General features: G+C 40.9%; 1 protein-coding gene across 13 annotated transcripts in view; it reads left to right on the forward strand.

Moving 5' to 3' along the window:
- Nucleotides 1–18,795, forward strand: part of LOC309694488 (disco-interacting protein 2 homolog C) — a 204,441-nt gene that overhangs the window by 114,789 nt on the left and 70,857 nt on the right. For 12 of the 13 annotated variants that reach the window (XM_082514602.1, XM_082514607.1, XM_082514603.1 and 9 more), the window contains 3 exons: nucleotides 5,278–5,388; nucleotides 9,033–9,158; nucleotides 17,095–17,421. In XM_082514602.1, coding sequence (XP_082370728.1) covers nucleotides 5,278–5,388; nucleotides 9,033–9,158; nucleotides 17,095–17,421 — 564 coding nt within the window. Of the gene's footprint in view, nucleotides 1–5,277; nucleotides 5,389–9,032; nucleotides 9,159–13,374; nucleotides 13,788–17,094; nucleotides 17,422–18,795 lie in introns of those variants that run through there. The other variant, XM_082514599.1, reaches the window with a different exon arrangement.

Here is an 18,795-nt window from a genome sequence, read left to right on the forward strand (position 1 = left end):
GGATTTTGGTAAAATTCTAGGATACTTAAACTAAACTGTCGGCTGGCTTGTTACTGTGCACAGAATACTTTTAGACCAAGGTGTTCATGGTCCATTTCCAAATCTCAACTATATAAAAGTTACTCAGCTCATCTCTAACAGAGGGCCTAAAACCTCTGTGGAAAAGATAATAATAATAATGTGATAATGGTTATTTATAAAGCCGGTTTTGACTATAACCACGGACCTTGGTAGGAACAGTACTGTAAACTGATAAATGTAGCTTAAAGCTCAATTAGATTAGAGTTAAACACCAGTCTCCAGCTGCATCTTACTCTAACTTGGAAAGACGAGGCCACGACCTCTGCAGCGACCAGGCCTAAGTAAACCGAGTGTGGACCCATTTTCCAGCTGCTTCAAATTGGTGTTTTAAACATTTATAATAGCTAGTTTGTCCCAGTCGCAAGCCTTTTCCAAGTCTACAAAGCACCGTTGAAATGGTTGGGCAAACTTTCATGAGACTTCTGTGGTTCTTTGAACAAATGAATAACTTGTTTGGCCCTTTCATGGCCCAGATTATAAAATGTCCTTATGTTTGTTTGAGCTAGCAACAGAAGTTTCTGACAGCCCTGTCGACTTTTGCCAGAGTTGTAAGAATTCCCCCGAGTTCTCCAAAACATTTTCCTTCACATGATGACTACGGTTAGAGTTTCTAAAAATAGCTGCGGTTACATGCCAACAAGTCTTCTCCTGTTTCATGACTTGGCAAACTGACCTGCTTTTACAAGCCTATATATTCACGTTTATCACATCATCACACTCTTTGTGATTATCTACAGGTATATACTGATTGCCTATCAGCCACTATGCTCTGTGACTATTTAGGCATATGACTATTGGTGCTTACACACCACAGTAAACTGATTATCTGTGTCATACCAAGGTTTTTGTCACTGGCATATTGTTTCTGAAAGCAGGATATGTTTATATTTGTGACGGGTAACCGGAATAACTATGAGTTACAGTGAAAGCGATGTAAAAATGTACGCATTGTGGAATTCTGGTTAACACCTCAGACCTGAAAAATCAGACTTTACAGGAACTACAAATTGCTTTTTGAACGAAACGAAAGCCTCCAAGTCCTGTCTGCAGTGTTTGGCTTCATATTGTGAGGCGCACCTCCAGCCTCACTATGATATACCTCCCTTGAGGAAACACAGGCTTGTGGAAGCAAGTGCAAGTCTTCAGGAAAACATCTGCTCTCGCCATCAAGAGGTGATGAAGTTGTTCTGTCGCACTGATCAGCACTGCATCTGTTATCTCTGTTCCAAAGACGATCATAAAGGTCATATCAAAGTCTCAGCCGCAGCAGAAAGGGCTGAACGGCAGCGGGATCTGCTGGACGCCACTACCTGGAGGTGGAGAGGAGCGGGAAAGGCGTTTTAGTAGCCGTCTCATACAAGAGTATCAGCAGAACGAGGAGCTTCGCTGAATGCGTGTTTGGGAACAATGACAAGTCTTGGGCTTTAGACGGTTTCAAAAATAGCTACGAATTCAAGTATAACAACATTAGAACCCCGATCCCTGGTACCTGGTCCTCCAGGGTGGGAGTGTACCTGGATCACAGTGCAGGTGTTTTGTCCTTCTACAGTGTCACCGATACCGTAAAACTCCTCCACAAAGTCATGACGAAGTTCACTCAGCCGCTCCGTATCGGACTTTGGCTTTCAGAAGGAGCCGCCGCTGAGCTGTGCAAGCTCAAGTAGGCGGGTCAGGCGCGATCAGGTTTGATGTTTAGCACTTTGGTGTGGGAGCTAGAAAACACCTATCAACTGCAGAGCTCTGATTTCAGAAAACCTGTAACTACTGACAGAGTTGTAACCACTTCTACTTTGTAAACATTGTACGATGCCTCATGAATGTCCTCCTATGTTTACATTTATCTATTCGCATTTGCTGTAATACTTTTAAATACATTTTCTGAGAGGAAATGAAGTAATTTTGTACAAATTTATACATTTGGTGTAATATGAATATTTTCTTTATGTAGTTATTCTGCTGACTTCAATGAATGTATGCACATTCAATATTGTGCATATAGCAAAGGCACAGTTGTGATCTGTCTGTGGTCTAGGGGTGGGGGAAAAAATCGATACTGTGTAGTATCGTGATATTTTGTTTGCTAATAATGTATCGATACAGGCACAGCAGAAATCGATATTTTGCTACAAAAAAAGTTTTTGTGGACTGGAACATGCTCTGACTTCAGAGCATGTTGATCCTTTTTCTGAGCAAGAATCCTGACATTCCTTCACTGTCCAAACTTTTTTTTGGCAGCAATAAACATGACAGTTTACTTATTTTTATTTAAGACGTGTTTTATTTTAATTAAGTTTAAAACTTTTTATTTAATGTAAAATTATATTTAGTTTTAATTTACTTTCAAATTCTTCAGTTGCTGAATGGGCTGCATAGTTTTCATAAATTGCATAGTTCAGAATAGCTATAATTGTACCAGATGGTTGCATTCAGTTAAGTTGGACTAGACTGTAATACAAACCGTTCAGTTTGTCAACAATAAAACTGAGTGAAATGAGAGAAAGACTGAGTGCGAGACTTTGATATTAGATAAAATGAATATTGATAAAGTTTACCTTTATGTACAGAATCTGAATATCGCAAAATATTTTAAAAATCGCAATAATATCGTATCGTGGGATGTATGGTGATTCCCACCTCTACTGTGGTCTATAAAAGTTACTTTCTCACAGCACATTACGGTTGTCAGTCCTTCTGTGTCGTGCTTCAAGCATGCAAAACATTTGTTGCATTAGATGCCAGTAAGGAGAGGGCATTTTCTGTAAGAGCACATTATGTAATTTCCTGAAAGTGAAAAAACCACATATAGTACACTTGGTTTCTTTTTTAATTATATTGCGTCCTGAGCTTCTTTTTTTTTTTTTTAATTACGATTGCTGTAATCAGCATTAACCATGTTGGTGTTGGCACAGGATGATGTGCAGTGTTGATGTTCCTTTATTTGGCTTTTCCCCCCTCATATCTTTCTCAACCAGCCAAAGGACAAAGAAGCTTAACTGTGTTAGTGTTTATTTCCAGCTTTCTCCCACAATCCAAAGACAGGCATTTTTTAAAGCACGATGCTGATTATGAAGGAATTTTAGCTGAATTTAGTATATTTATCAAATTGGTCCAACAGATTCATGTACGGTTTTTATAGTGTGAAAAGCAAAAAGAAAAAATGAAGTGTTTTTGTTAGAATTAGTGGTTGATGTGAGTTGGAGGGAAAATCTGTGATTATTTTATGTGTTTTGTGAAAGTTTATTGTGTAAAACTTGCTGCTTGTAGATTTCAGGTCATACAGGGATTAATAAATACTGTGTAGACTTGCTAATAGATCTCAGAACGTACATCAAAACATGCTGACACGATGCAGTCTGTTTCTACTTGATGTGAAGCTTCTTATTTTTTTCTGTTTTTCCAGCCAGAGTGCCGCTGATCAAAGCAAATCTCTTATTTGTGTAAATAAAAATAAAATAAATGTGTTATGTTGATGGTCTCACTGGTTCAACATCGATGAGCTTTACTATGGGCACCTAAAGAGACACGCATCATGTAACACCACACCCTGCACATAAACAACTGTTTATAAAAGAAAGGATAACAACATACAGTGTATAAATATACATGTGGACTGGTTCTTGTATAGTGCTTTTCTACTCAAACTGAGCACTTCATACTACTTTCCACATTTATATAAACACTTTGTTTTGTGCTTTGCGTGTGTAAGTTCTTTCTATCTAACATTCAAACTCCGATCGAGGCATCAGAAAGCAAACTTGGGGTTATAAGTATCTTTGCAGACAGACTTGAGCAGATGGGGATCGAAGCACCAACCTTCAGATCAGCAGGTGACCTGCTCTGAATCCTGAGCTTCAGTTCGTTTTTGGTTTGCATTTTTGAGCTTTTCCGTTATTGTATATGTAACAGGTTTGGCGTTATAAAACAGCCTGTTGAACAGTTGTATAGCCTGTTTTTAGCAGCCAAATAGACAGCTGTGCAGTCTGTGTGCAGAACGAGTATAAGGAAAGGAAGCAGGACAAAGAGCTAGTTGACTGAATCGGGAGAAAGGGAAATCCATCCTTCTCGGTTCCCCAGAGGAAACAAGAAGGCGAGGTGTTTTCCAGATCTGTCGTTTATCCCTGTGCTTCCTGGTAGTCGTTAATGATTGGCTAATCAACTTTTAGCTTTTCGCCTGAGCAACAGCGGCACTCTGAGCCACGCTGAGAGCTCTAATGAAGACAGACGAGGGTAGAAGTATGAAGCTGAGATAGATGGTCATAAATCACCGGCTGTGGATCGGTTGTAGCTGTCAGTAACAGGGTGGTTATCATCAGACTTATTGATTGCTGTGTAGGGAGGTTGTTTTCTCTGAGTGAGTGTGTTTGTGCATGCTTAAAGATATGTGTGTGTGCACAAGTGTGAACCAAGACTGATCTGTTGTGTATGTTTTAGATTTAGAAGTTTTAAAATGCTTCTAGTTTTTTCTGATTTCTGATACAGATTTTCTTTAGGAGACTAATAACTGTGTTGTGATAAAATAACTAAAGCCAGTCTTGCTTAAAGTAAGTGTGATGATTTACATCTGAGGACTCTTACTTTTTGAATCACAAATTGTTGTGTCGACTGAGACGACATATTTTGCTTACTGTGCAAAAGTCTTGAGCCACCTGCCATTTCTCGAAAAGAAATGGGAGTAGCGATTTATTGAACTGTGCAAACATTCATGGGAATACAGTATATAAGACAAAATCAGTGTTTTATACAAGGTCAAAGTCAATATTTTTTGACCACTTTTATTCTTCAACACAGCCTGAAATCTTGTAGACAAACCTTCTTTTCCTTTCTTGAAGTAGTCTCCATGAATCGGCCGCTTTCTCTGCTCTGGGGAGGCCAGTCTGTGGCTGATGGTGTTTCATGTGTTCTCGGGTTATGACTATTTTTAAAACAATATTCCAACCACTCATGAATATTTGTTTGTGACCAACAGTGGAGAGAATCACCTTGATAGACTTTTTCACAGCTGACATTTGGGCTGGTGGTAGCAGGTGTAATCAAGTTTATTACCAGGCTTCCATTTGTTAATAGCTGCTTCTCATTAATCCTTGTCAGTCAGCGAGCATGCAAAACACCAGGTGCCTTGAGATCTCTCGCCAAAATGTAATGTGACGATTGTTTATGTCATTAGATACAATTTTAATCAGCATCCCTGTGCCTTAGGAATGGATCCGTCCATGGGCCAGGAGAGGAGAACGCCCGTCACCCCGTCGTCGTCCTCCCGCTACCACCGCCGGCGGTCTTCTGGCTCCAGAGACGAACGTTACCGATCAGGTGAGAGGCAGGTTTTGACCTCTGACCTTGTTGGCATTTAGTTGTGTCCCTGTTATCTTTCAAATATGCCTCATTTTTTCCCCTCACACAGACCAGGTTAATTGAAAAATAGTTATGATGTCATCAATCACAGAGAAATATTTGTTCACGACTGTTAGAGAAGTGAAAGGTAGATTTAAACTGAAGGACTTCCCAGCTTCTTCCAGTAAAGTCGACTGATTATAATTTGGAGTTAAGATAAGATAAGATAAGATAACCTTTATTAGTCCCACACGTGGGAAATTTGTTTTGTCACAGCAGGAAGTGGACAGTGCAAAAGTTATGAGGCAAAAATTAGAATACAATAAGAATAAATACAGTACACAACTGTACAGAATAGAATAAAATAATATACTATATACAGTAGAATAAAATAAAATAAATATACAATAAGATAAAAATAGAATACAAATACAAATACTATATACAACTGAGTAAAAATACAACGATGACAGAAAGGATTATTGCACTTAGTATTATTGCATATGTATGGATGTGTGTGCTTGATCAGTTAAAGTCTTTATTATGGAGTCTGACAGCAGTGGGGAGGAAAGACCTGCGAAATCTCTCCGTCCCACACCGTGGGTGCCGCAGTCTCCCACTGAAGGAGCTGCTCAGTGCTGTCACAGTCTGCTGCATGGGGTGGGAGATGTTGTCCATCAGGGATGACAGCTTAGCCGCCGTTCTCCTGTCACTCACCACCTCCACTGGGTCCAGAGGGCATCCTAGAACAGAGCTGGCCCTTCGGATCACCCTGTTCAGTCTCTTCCTGTCCCCAGCAGAGATGCTGCCGCCCCAGCAGACCACACCATAAAAGATAGCAGAAGCCACAACAGAGTCATAGAAGGTCTTCAGGAGTGGGCCCTCCACCCCAAACGACCTGAGTCTCCGCAGCAGGTACAGCCTGCTCTGCCCTTTCCTGTAGAGGGCGTCTGAGTTATGAGTCCAGTCCAGTTTATTGTTCAGATGAACACCAAGGTACCTGTAGCTGTCCACAGCCTCAATGTCCATACCTTGGATGTTCAGTGGTTGCAGTGGAGAATGCTTGTGCCTGCGGAAGTCTACCACCAGTTCCTTGGTTTTACTGGCGTTGATCTGGAGGTAGTTCAGCTGGCACCAGTCCACAAAGTCTTGGGTTAGACCTCTGTACTCCTTGTCGTCCCCATCAGTGATGAGGCCGACTATTGCAGAGTCATCAGAGAACTTCTGCAGGAAGCACTGGGTGGAATTGTGGGAGAAGTCTGCAGTGTAGATGGTGAAGAGGAACGGAGCCAGAACCGTTCCCTGTGGGGCCCCCGTACTGCAGACGACCCTGTCCGACACACAGCCCTGAGTCCTCACATACTGTGGTCGGTCGGTGAGGTAGTCCAGGATCCAGGTAGTGAGGTGATGGTCCACTCCAGAGTTCACCAGCTTGTCCTTTAGAACCGAGGGAAGAATGGTGTTGAAGGCACTGGAGAAATCAAAGAACATGATTCTCACAGTGCTTCCAGCGGTCTCCAGGTGAGCGAGGGAACGATGTAGGAGGTGAATGACGGCATCATCCGCTCCAATGCCAGGCTGGTAGGCAAACTGAAGTGGGTCCAGTGATGAGCTTGTTAGGCGCCGAAGCTGAGCCAGGACCAACCGCTCCAGGGTCTTCATCAGGTGGGATGTCAGAGCCACCGGCCTGTAGCTGTTGAGGTCCTTGGGGCGTGAAGTCTTTGGCACTGGTACAACACAGGAGGTTTTCCAGAGCTGTGGGACTCTTCCCAACCTCAGGCTCAGGTTGAAGAGGTGCTCCATCAGTTCTTGACTGAATAAATTTAAATATCATTGATGAAATCAGGTTTAATAATTGCTATAACTTAATACTTCATATTACTTCTTTTATGCAAATACATGTACTTGTATTTCAGATCAGGCAAAACTGATTAGTGTTTGGTGGTTTTTGGATAGATTTTGGCCTCTGAAGGTCTTGAAGTATTTTGCTACCAGCTCTGATGACTTTCTCAGACATCAGGAAAACCACATCTTCGTTGATATCTTGAGTCTTCTTGCTACATGCAGAACGAGCTACAACAAATCCAGTGTTTGCTTTACATCTATGCAATGAGCTCCTGACAAATCTTCCACAGCTCTTGTAAGATGCGGTTCAGTTTCGTTCCATCTGGTGTTGACTAAAGATTAATACAGGATTAACTCAGGATTTCAATCTTTTCAGTGGCGTCTTATTCAAAAGTAATTTGTAGGAATTTGTTCTACTGACATCAAGCGATGGTAATACAGATAGACAGGAAACCAATAAGAAAAGAAACAATGTGGTGTTGTAAAGCTTGAATTCCTTGACAGGTGGTGGAACTGGGCTTACTTTATTATTATGTCCCTACAAGCTGTTGGAGAATTGAAGCTATTAAAGTTTGATCTGATGCATAATAAATCCTGACAAAACCCGTTTAACCCAGTGAACTGAAAAAGAAGAGCCATGTGAGCACCTTTAAATGCCACATGCTCGCTTTCACACACTGCACAGTCACACTCAGTCAACCGGGAGACAATAAATGTGCACTTGAGATTTAAATTACCTCTGTTCCCCTTATATAAGCACATCCACAAGCCAAACAACCGGACGTCTGTGAGCCCCGTTCGTTCTGACTAATGTCTTAATATGTCACTATCGGGCCAAACGCCCGTTTGCTCTGTGTCGGCGTTTGTGGCGTTTGCCTTTTTTTGGCAGTGGGCACCATTCAAACAAACCCAGCTGTGGCTCTGTATGCAGCACTCTATCTCACTCTTAAAAACACCAATTTACGAAACATCTTCGCCGACACGCCCTGCACCTAATCCAGTCAGAAACCACAGGGCCTCATGGGAGCTGCTGTCAGGCTGGGAATGTTTGTGCACGTAAACTGAATGAGAATAAATGGGAACATGGTGCTCGTTGTAAAGAGAACCGTGCAGCACAAACACAGAGAAACACAGAGGATAGTCCTGCTCTTGTTTGCTGCTCTGTCTCTGTGTGCTGCTGCTGCAGGGTGGACTCCATCTAATTTGTATGTGTGCACTGGACATCAGAGCTCTTAGTGCATGCATGATAACATATGATGCATAATTAAACCTTTTTTAAATGTGATATTATGTAACTAAATATTATAGAATGCTTTTTTTAAGGAACTTAAATGCTAATAAGGGGTAAATTTAGCCTGTTGCTACAGTTATACATAATAATACATATATAATATATGTATTAATTCATCCTCTCCCAGTTACATCAGTCGGCTGCTCTCCAGCCCTGATGTTTGACGGTACGTTGGTCTAGGAGTAGTTTGGGGAAAAAAATATATAGTGTATAGCTTTTAAATTCACAATTCTCACTTTGTATTATACAGAAGCATTAAATGCTGGGGGAAACCAGTAACCTCTTATTTTGGATAACCAAATCTTAAGCACCCTTTGAGTATCTGCAGAGTAATTTTCATTTGTGCCGACAAAAAGGAATTCAACAGCTAACACTGAGTTAGCTCACTGAAGTGTAGTTTTAAAAAACATCTCTGATTATTCATTATATCACTGTGAATGAGAAGGATCTAACAGAGACTTTTTATATGTCCTGCATATGTTTCCAGATGTGCACACGGAGGCGGTGCAGGCAGCCCTGGCAAAGCACAAAGAAAGAAAGATGGCGGTGCCGATGCCTTCGAAGAGGCGGTCGCTTGTGGTCCAGAGCTCCATGGACGCCTACACACCACCAGGTAAAGGACACACTAAACTTTCACATTTGAAGCCAATGAACGAAAATGATCATTTTAATAATTAGTTTTCATTGCCTGATCCTGACTGTGTGCATATTGTGAATGAATTCTGACAATACCAGGAGTTCAGCTGGTTTTTCAATAATACCAACTAATGAAAAGAACCAAACGAAGCTCAAACAGCAGGAGCTGTGTCCTTGTGAGGCTCAAACTCTCAGGAGAAAACAGAAAGAAATCTTTGTGTACTATTGATATAAAAAAAAAGTTTATTTTTACTCTACCAATACTGAGGCAGAAACGGTACACTTTGTTTGGTTGTAAGTACTAATGGAAAAGTTAATATACTAGATAAAGGATGGAAGATGGAGCTGCCAGGCAGGAGGAAAAGAGGAAGGCTTCAGAGGAGGTACATGGATGTAGAGAAGGACATGCAGAGGAGGGTGTTAGGGATATGGCAGATGAGTCGATGTGGTTACTCCTGAAGGGAGCAGCTGAAAGAAGAAGAAACTTCATCTAAAAGATCAGGAAGTTTTGATGTGTTGTGTTTAAACACGGGGCAAGGTTAGTTTCTGACATGTTGGTGGCACCGCAGGAAATATAGTTGGTAAGATTTATCCTCCATCACTACAGAATATCAGCAAAAAATTGATCAAAATCAAAGTCAGCAATGTTTTTCACAAAGAGACAGAATGTAAATATCTATAGATGCTATCTCATATATTCAGTGGCTTCATGTTTATTCTGGCTCTGTCTCTCTGCAGAAGAGGCTGTTTTTTGCCGTTTCTATCTTCTGTAAGTTACGCTGGTTTTCTCAGAAGGTGTCTCCTTTAGGCCTGAAATGAAAAGCCCGTGAAATGTCACGTTATAGCCCGCCATCTGTCACATCTGCCAACTTTGGGATTCAAGCTGTCAGTCGAGTTACTCTGTCATTGACTGACTCTGGCAGCAGCTGGCAAACCGCCATGCTCATTTGCAAATGTGATTTCCGTTTATGTTGATGCACGATGATTTTTAAATTTCAATCAGTTACCAAAAATAAAGAAAAGATCAGTTTGCATTAATATTAAACAGAAGAAATCCCCCAAGAGCAGAGGAGTAGCTGCAGTATCGATCTCCGTGTGGTAGTGACATTGGTAATGAATGAATAGGACGAGCCGTCATTGACTGACGTGTCAGCATCTTCTATAAAACCTGGAGACGGATGGGTACTCTGTAAGCTAACAGCAGTGCAGGAAACGTGAACCACTTTATTTTGCTCATTAGAAAGTAGATTTCTCTAAGTTCTCGCATCAGATTGGTCAGCTGGAAGACGTCTTTAGCAATGCAGAGGACGGTGATCATTCATTCTGGACGATTGATGCAAAATATCACTTTTCCAGCAAAATAATCTCTCATTGTATCGTAATTTCAGTTTTTACAGTTAAATTGTTCTTTATGGGTTAATCTTTAAATTCTTAATGAGCAGATTTATGAAGTACAGCTCTGCTAGAGCGGGACGTGGAGGAAGGATTTTTCATGTCACAACCAGACCTGCTGTGTTACACTCAGCAGCATCACACAGTGGAGACGGTGGAAGGGTCTGAAATACAGAATCATTTGTGTGGATCGTTTATTGCCTTAGATACCATGGTTACTCTAAAATCTTTAATGCTTCTGGTCAATATAACCTCAGCATAACTACACAAATACAAACAGTTTTCATGTTTCCGATAAATGAGAAATATCTTATAATATATATTCAAAAAAGCCTTGTGTTAGCTGTAAAACACACTTAACAGCTGAAAACAAGGTAAACAGTGCCCAGTATTACCTGTTTGACAGAGCTATTTATTGCATACACTGATTGGTTTTCTTTCCAAATCCCATATTTATAATATCACCAGAAACACACTAATTATCGAGTAAAGCCAAAATATCCCCTACGTTTAGTTGCCTCGGCTAAAGTTAATGTCACTCCCGTCACTTCTCCATTAAAGTTTGGGCAATAAGCTCATATTTCAATAATGTCAAACAGTCACAGACTAACAAAGGGCAGAAGCTTCATTTTAAATCACTGCCATACATTAAGGACGGCAGTATTGCATTTTCTGTCATTTAACGATAATGCATTGCTAGAGGATCCAATGTGATGTATTGCCATATGAATTATCCATGTCTGTTTTGAAGATTACAGAAACCTTGCAGTATATACAGTATAGATCCGTTTTCCTGTTTTGTTTGTGCAGGACTCTGTTTGGCCCACAGGGTTTTATCTTCTGAGCGTTAGCATCGATGCAGGGAGCAACAACTCTATAAATCCCATTTGTTGCCTCTTCAAATATCTGTGATTGGACTTTTCAGTTAGTGGAGTGTTGATGGCGTATGAAATGCCCGGACTCATTCCCGGAATACGATGGCCACAGATTTTCTTTCTCCCTCACAAAGCATTTCTCCAGTAAACATTGGGAATGCTCTATGTGAATACATGATAGATGGAGCTTGTTTTTAAAGGATGCTTCACAGAGGCGCTGGTGTCCCCGTAGCATGCAAACCAGGATGTGTCCTTTGGCGAAGGTGGCAGTCGTCCATGTCTTTATTCCACTGGTGTTGTTTAATGAGAGTGTTAATGAGGCCATTATATCTTTGGCTGCAGGGTTGAGCTTCACTGAGCAACGAGACATGATTTACACTAACAGCTCTGAGAAGAACTACAGCAGTGAAAGACGTAAATAAGGAGCCTCGTTTTGATCAGTTGAAGCAGAATGTCCAAAGGCTGCTTCCTCATGGCGATCCACTTCATTATCACTTCATTATTTTCAGTTTTTTTGTTTGTTTGTTTGAATGGACACACCAATTTTACTATTTTCGCATCTCCAGCTGCCCCCTCTCAGGCTTCCCTTGTCCTTGCTCTTCATCCAACATATTCTTTTTATTTCTTCCCTTCATTCTCCCTCTCACTCTTCAGCTCTCCTTAACAGCCCATCTTAACCAAAATTAGAAGCAGATGGATCCATGCCCTCACACCCCACCTCTAGTTTGTATATATCCCTCTGATTGCATATATTTCTCCTGTGTATTATGTATTGCTGCTGTCTTACTATTTATATTTTATTCCTGCACAGTTGGTGTGGAGCACCCATAATTTGGTTGTACATATACAATAACAATACACATCTATTCTATTCTATTCTATTCTATACTATGTCCTGTGATGTACAGCAACACATTGATGGTAAAAACTTGTTACATAAATCAGTTTTATTCAGTTAATTCCTCTTTGAATACACAGCAGCCAATCACAACACTGAAACCCCTGATAGTTAAATCAATAACTCTGATTATGTTGTTACAGAGGCACCTGTTATGTGTTGGGCTCTAGGTGGTAAAATAACAATCAGTGCATCTAGTTTCATTGGAAGCTTGGGAATGGGCAAGTGTCTGATTGACTTTGATCAGGGTGAAAATGTAATTGCTGAATGACGGGGTTAGGGTATCTTCTAAATGACAGCACTTGTTGGATGTTTGTTGTATTTAGGGGTTATTACTTACCAAAGGTTGTCATTGGACTTAAAACAGGTTAACTGGTGACAGGGTGATGAAGCGTCCGGGCCCTTTGAGGTGCATGGCTGTAAAGGCCGGGCTCGCTTAAGCACAAGTTGGTGGCAATGATAGAAAGATGTCAGCACGTACAAAACACCCATAGACTCCTGCCAACCACTGAAGGCAGCTGAGTGTCAATATTTAACTAGTATGAGGTGGGTGAATGTAACGTGGTATCTGACTATTATTAAATCTTAATTCTGGTGCCAATTTTTAGAAGCGTAAATAGATTTAAGTCTTTACTTCCCACAATATTTAATAGGAAAACATGTAGAAAATAACCTTTAAATGTACATTCATTCATTTTTTGAGGTTATTTCATCGAAAAACAGACTCACAAATATACATTGATTACTGTGGAATTATATTATCCAACAAACTGATGCATTTTCTCATAAACTTAGAATTAATCCATTAAATATAAAAAGGAGCGGGTGTCTGTTTGTGGAAGCCGCCACATTCCCCCACCATCTTGAAAATACTGGCTGAGATGCACGTCACAGTTCCACCTAATCATCCACTTCATCTCCTGAACTCAAGTCAGGGCTCTAACAAATAAAAACGTGCATAAACATGAATATTTATTCCCAATACTGTCACAATTACTTATTGTCAGCACATTAGACCCGCCCGTCTTTAGACAGGTGACAACTGGCAGTACCAACAGCCAGTTATAGGGTAACATGTTTTTAATCCTAAAAATCAATCTTTCACTCTGATAAAAAAATAAATAAATACATTACATTCTCACATTGTGTGAGAATTTATTGTCTGTCCAAGTCCAGCAATGTTTGGGAGATTTTAAAGAAAGTTTTGCTAATAGAAGCTAACAGCTGCTAACTGAGGCTAACAGCAGCTAACAGAGGCTAACAGAGGCTAACGGCAGCTATTAGCAACAAAAACAGTAGCGCTTTGAGAGAAAAGCACAGGATATCCTCAACAGCTCAACTCAGTATTGCTGTCACTTGCAGGGGTGAGCTTCACTGATTCATCCACTCATATCAGTTTTTCGTCCTCCTCCAGAGTAAATAGACGTGAACACCATCTGAGGTAAACAGCGGACTGCCGGTCTACATTCACTAGAGATAAACAGCTGTAAGACTTTTTTGTCTCACGGCAGCCACCATAGCTAGGAAATATAGAAGAAACTCTGCGATCTGCAATCTTCTGACATCTAGTGGTGCGATTTTATAAACTGTACCCTTTTAAAGAAAACAAAAACTTAAAAATCTGCAAGAAAGATGATGTCATTGCTGTTTACCTTGTCTGTGGGTTTTCTGTATCTTAAACAACAGATGAATATTTGGTTTTAAAAAAAAGTCATAAAATTAATTGGGACATCTGGCATTATTCTATATTTGCTCAGTGCTTTCTGGCTCTCTCTAGCTCAGGCACTCCTATGATTATCTTTGGCAATCCCACTGCTTCCTGCTGAATACACAAATCTTTCAACAAATTGTTTTGTTTTTTTTCCCTGGCAAAAAAGAAAAAAGAGAAAAATGCTCGGTGATTTCCCCAAACAGCTGAGGACTATTTGTAGTGATGGATTAACACACATTTACTGCTTGAGTGATTATTTGGGGCAGCAGGACGATATATGTAGGACCGAGTCGAAGTAAATTATGACTTCTGAAAAGAACACATCAGTCAGTGCAACAGTGTAACTCACTGTGTTTTTAGCAGTTCCTGGACAAACAATGGACCTCTGTGCTTTAGGGGATGATGGCTTTGGATGCAAAATACCTGTTTGTATTGAATCGTATGGAAAGAGTCCAGTATTGACTTAATGCTAGTTAGCTAGCATTGATGCATGCCAGACTGATGATGATAACTGCTGACCACAGTTTCACTGAAACAGAATCTTAACCCAGCTCAAGTTTTATAATTCAAAATTCAAAATGGCAATGAAACCTTTGTTGAGCAGACTTTTTGCAAGACTCACATGCCACATGCTTCAAATGTGCATACGCTTTTTCTGCAAGAATGTTCATAATACTACACACAAACACACGTCTACGTGATTTCCGGGTATTTTTACTGTTGTGCACAAATGAAGATAAACAAGCTGCACACATGACACACAAACTGCACATAATTCATCGTGCAGATTTAGAAAGACCTTGTGGGAGCATTAAAGGCAGTCGCACACATACAGGCACTTGTGCGCACGCAGCCACACACACATTTCTGTCAGCCAGCGAGGTTCATGCGAGGACAGCCGAGTCGTGTGTTGCTGAGCAGCGTGTCGTATCGTGCGGAGATGACAAGTGAGAGAGGCCTCTGATGTGCTCTCATCGGGTTTTGACTGATTTTCACAGCTGCATTTTCTTAATTTTTCCAACGCATCGTGAAATATATTTCTGTGGAACCGCTTTGTGTCACTTTCTCGTTTCTCTTTCTGCATTTTTCTGAGTATTTGCTTCGTAAGTCAGCTGGCAGCGTTGCGCTTTCAATATATTTTGTCACTGGAAGTCTCCCCATCTCGCTATGAGCAGGATAACGAGATCCACATTCATTAATCAAGTGTGTTAGCACAAAGCATCATGGGAAGACTACATCCAGTCACATGGTGTTTTCTAGTGCTGTCAGCTGTATCAATGACAAATATGCTGACTTTCAAAGTCTCGATTGCACACGTTAAATTGTAAAAGCAAAAAAAAAAAAACACCATAAAAGAACTAGTACACTGATTTTCTTTTTTTTTTCTGCTTTCAAATTCAATTCTTCTTCTTTTTAAGAAATACACAGTTTGGTCATCAAACTCTACATATTTATATTATTTGACTCAAGCTTTGCAGCTCCTCCTGCAGTGCACTGTTTGACACAAGCTGATTAAGCCCTCTTCACCTTTAAATCAGTTTTATCCTGTCTTCACTAACAAAAGGTTTGCATGGTGGGTGTTGGAGGCTTCTGTGTTCACAGTGCCTGAGACCAAATTGAGGATCTCCCCTCTGTATATCATACAAAGGATTTGTGTAGACATGCTTTCATGTTAAGCTTCTTATTGATCTTTTAAGATTTGATTTACTAACACAGGAGCAGTGACGAAACTCTGATGTCTTACACTGAAACATTTATTGTACTAAGATCAGTGTCAGGGAAAATTACTATATAATCTGCACGAGTTCGAATGGTAATGTAAATCTTATCCAGATAAGATTTAACTTTAGTTTAAGGAAACAGCTGAAATCTTGTGTTTACTTTTCACCTAAGATTACACGAAGGTTGCTCCTCACGAGCTTTAGAGAGTCTGATTCATTATAGTTTTGCTAACGTCGCCACGCTACCAAATTCTTACACATGCATCATAGCATGTAACGTGAAAGATGTCACTCTTAGTGACTAACTTTATAAAATACTTAACAAATGTGCAGGTCCCCCGTAGCTGATATTTAGCATCTTTCATTCATCTCATTGTTTTGGTTCACCACCCGCTTCTCACCCAACAGCAGACGGGAAGCTCTTCACCGGTCGCCCAGAGCTAAAAGCAGAATGAATACTGGAAACAAACATTAGTCCTCGTTGTTGTTTGTTGCTCTAAATTTACCAGGTGTTTTGGTTTCACTTTGACCAACTTCAGCAGCTGATTCCATGTGGTTATTAAAACAAGAAAAACAAACCAAAGCATCAACTTCATAAATGTGAAGATGAACGCAGCTAAATGACAAAGTAAAGGCTTTGACTTAAACTTCAGGTTCCCAGATGGTTTCACCTGTTGCACAGGTACAGAGTCCCAGCTGCATATGTGTGTGTACTAAAGTCAGTCACACTGGAGCGCAGCAAACCAGTTTAACCCTTTATCGGGTAAGGAACCATTTATAGTTAAAAAGATCAAACGTCTCATAGTAACACTCTTGGGTTGAAATATTTGAATTTTCAATTTTTTTGGTTTTTTTTATTGTTGGACTTTCCTCGTCAGTCGCACAGTTACCTTCTCTCTGCATCTGCCCTGCGAGAAAACACACACGTGCACACTAATCGAGTACCTTTGTGTGTGTGTGTGTGTGTGTGTGTGTGTGTGTGTGTGTGTGTGTGTGTGTGTGTGTGTGTGTGAGAACTAGGTCAGCTTCTGTTGTTATTCATATCACCACTACTAGCCTCATAACGCCGTGGGCATTATGGAAATGCCATGCAAAACTTGCAGAAGCACACACCCGTGTACGCACACACGTTTTAGCTTTCACACGCACAAACAAGTTTGTGTTCCTCCCCTGCAGCGACTTTACCCAGAGGGGGGGAGTAGGGCTTACACATCGACACCTCTGTTTGCACCGGTGTTTGGAAAGATCCTTTTTTTCCCCACGGTTTGGATAAAACTTCAACCCTAATGTCCATCCTCATCTTCTCTCTTCCTCAGACACCTCCTCAGGCTCAGAGGGCGAAGGTCAGGGGGACGGTGATGAAGAAGAGGGAGGAGAAGGTGAAGAAGAAGACGGAGGAGGCGGCGGAGGAACCTCGTCCAGCCAGGAAGGAAGCATTAGCATGGAGCACTGGATCAGCAGGGCAATCCACGGCACCTCCTCCACCACCACCTCGTCAACAGCCTCCTCGTCCTCGTCCTCCACACGCAGCGGCGGGAGCGGGGCAGCGGCCGGCAGGCTGGCTGACGTGCTGGCCCAGCATGTTCACATTTCCTCCTCCCACCACCACCGCCACCACCATCACCACCACCACCACAGTAAAGGTAGGTGACTTGGTGCAGTGCTGACATAATAGTCTAACTTTTGGTCTCGGCGTGGCACACGGCGTCCTACAGGGAAAATAAAACGATCATTAGCAGTTAGCGCTGTGTCATTAATGTGAAGGCCAACGACTGCAGTGAGTCTGTAAAGCTGTTTAAGTCAGTTTCAACTGAAAGGGAACATTTTTAAACATGAATTCAAGCCTCAGGCTGAAAAAACAGGCTTTCTGTCACGTCTGTCAAAGAGGTTTACATTCAGCTGTCCACTGTGTGGCCCTTTGCAGCTTTATCTAATGACGCCTTACAGTTATTCACGACACCTTTAGTAAACTACAAACTCCTTTAGCAAAGGTGGAAGACCCTCGTCAAGGCAGCTTCAGCTAATCCAGACAGTGTATACAAAAATACAAAGCTTCTGTTAGCAGGTCTCGACACTCCTAACGAAATCGGACTCTTCTGAACAACCCAAAACAACCCAACCGCTCTAAGATTTAGATTTTTCCCGAAGTTTCCAATTTTGTTATGTTCGCCAAGTCGTGGTGTGTGCTTACTGTTACAACGTTTCTAGTTATTCGTCTTTCATATGGGACCAAATAGACAATCAGGACAGGGTTAATATTCACACACATTTAATCCAGATCATTGCTTAATTAAACATTGTTTTAAACATTATATGAAACTTAATCAGGTACAAATGACATCTTTCAACCCAAGAAGTTAATAAAAGTTTATTTTATTATGCAAAGCACAGTATGGACTCTGAGACAGCTGCATATAAAAACTAAAGCTCCCATCAGAGCCTTGTTTCTTATATATTTTCCCCCTTTTTCACCTCATCAAGAACAGAATAATAAAATAATAAGCAGAATAATAAACATAAAGGATTCAATACTTTGTGGGAGACCTCAAATCTCCCTCAGACCCCTTGAAGGTCCTTGAATCCCAGACTAAAAAAAAAACAGCAGCTGAACTTAAAACAGAAACTGTCCTGTAGTTTTTTCTGACTAAAACTGAGTCAGCAGTTAATAAAAGATGTTCTCTACCGAGAGAATCTGGACGTAGCGTTTCATCTTTGAGCTTCACAGTAAGATGTTGATGGCAGTGTTCAGCTCAAGGTCCTTTTTTCTTGTGTTCTTTGAGTTTGTAAGTGGAGTTTGTAACTTACTGTGTGTGTTTGTGGCAGTTCTGCTGTCATTCTCCTGACAGCCAGTTTTCTCTTTTTGTTTTGTTTCTGCTGCGCTTTCCCCCCCTACTGCTCCTTTTTCAGTTTTCATACTTTCATTGAAAAATATTTTTGAGTCTCGTGACCTTGACGCCTGCACAAACTCAGCACATTCTGTAATGATTTAACAAAATCTGTCTCATCAGTAACAGTTT

This window comes from Aulonocara stuartgranti (assembly GCF_965226115.1).
Source record: "Aulonocara stuartgranti genome assembly, chromosome: 18".
Lineage (NCBI taxonomy): Eukaryota > Metazoa > Chordata > Actinopteri > Cichliformes > Cichlidae > Aulonocara > Aulonocara stuartgranti.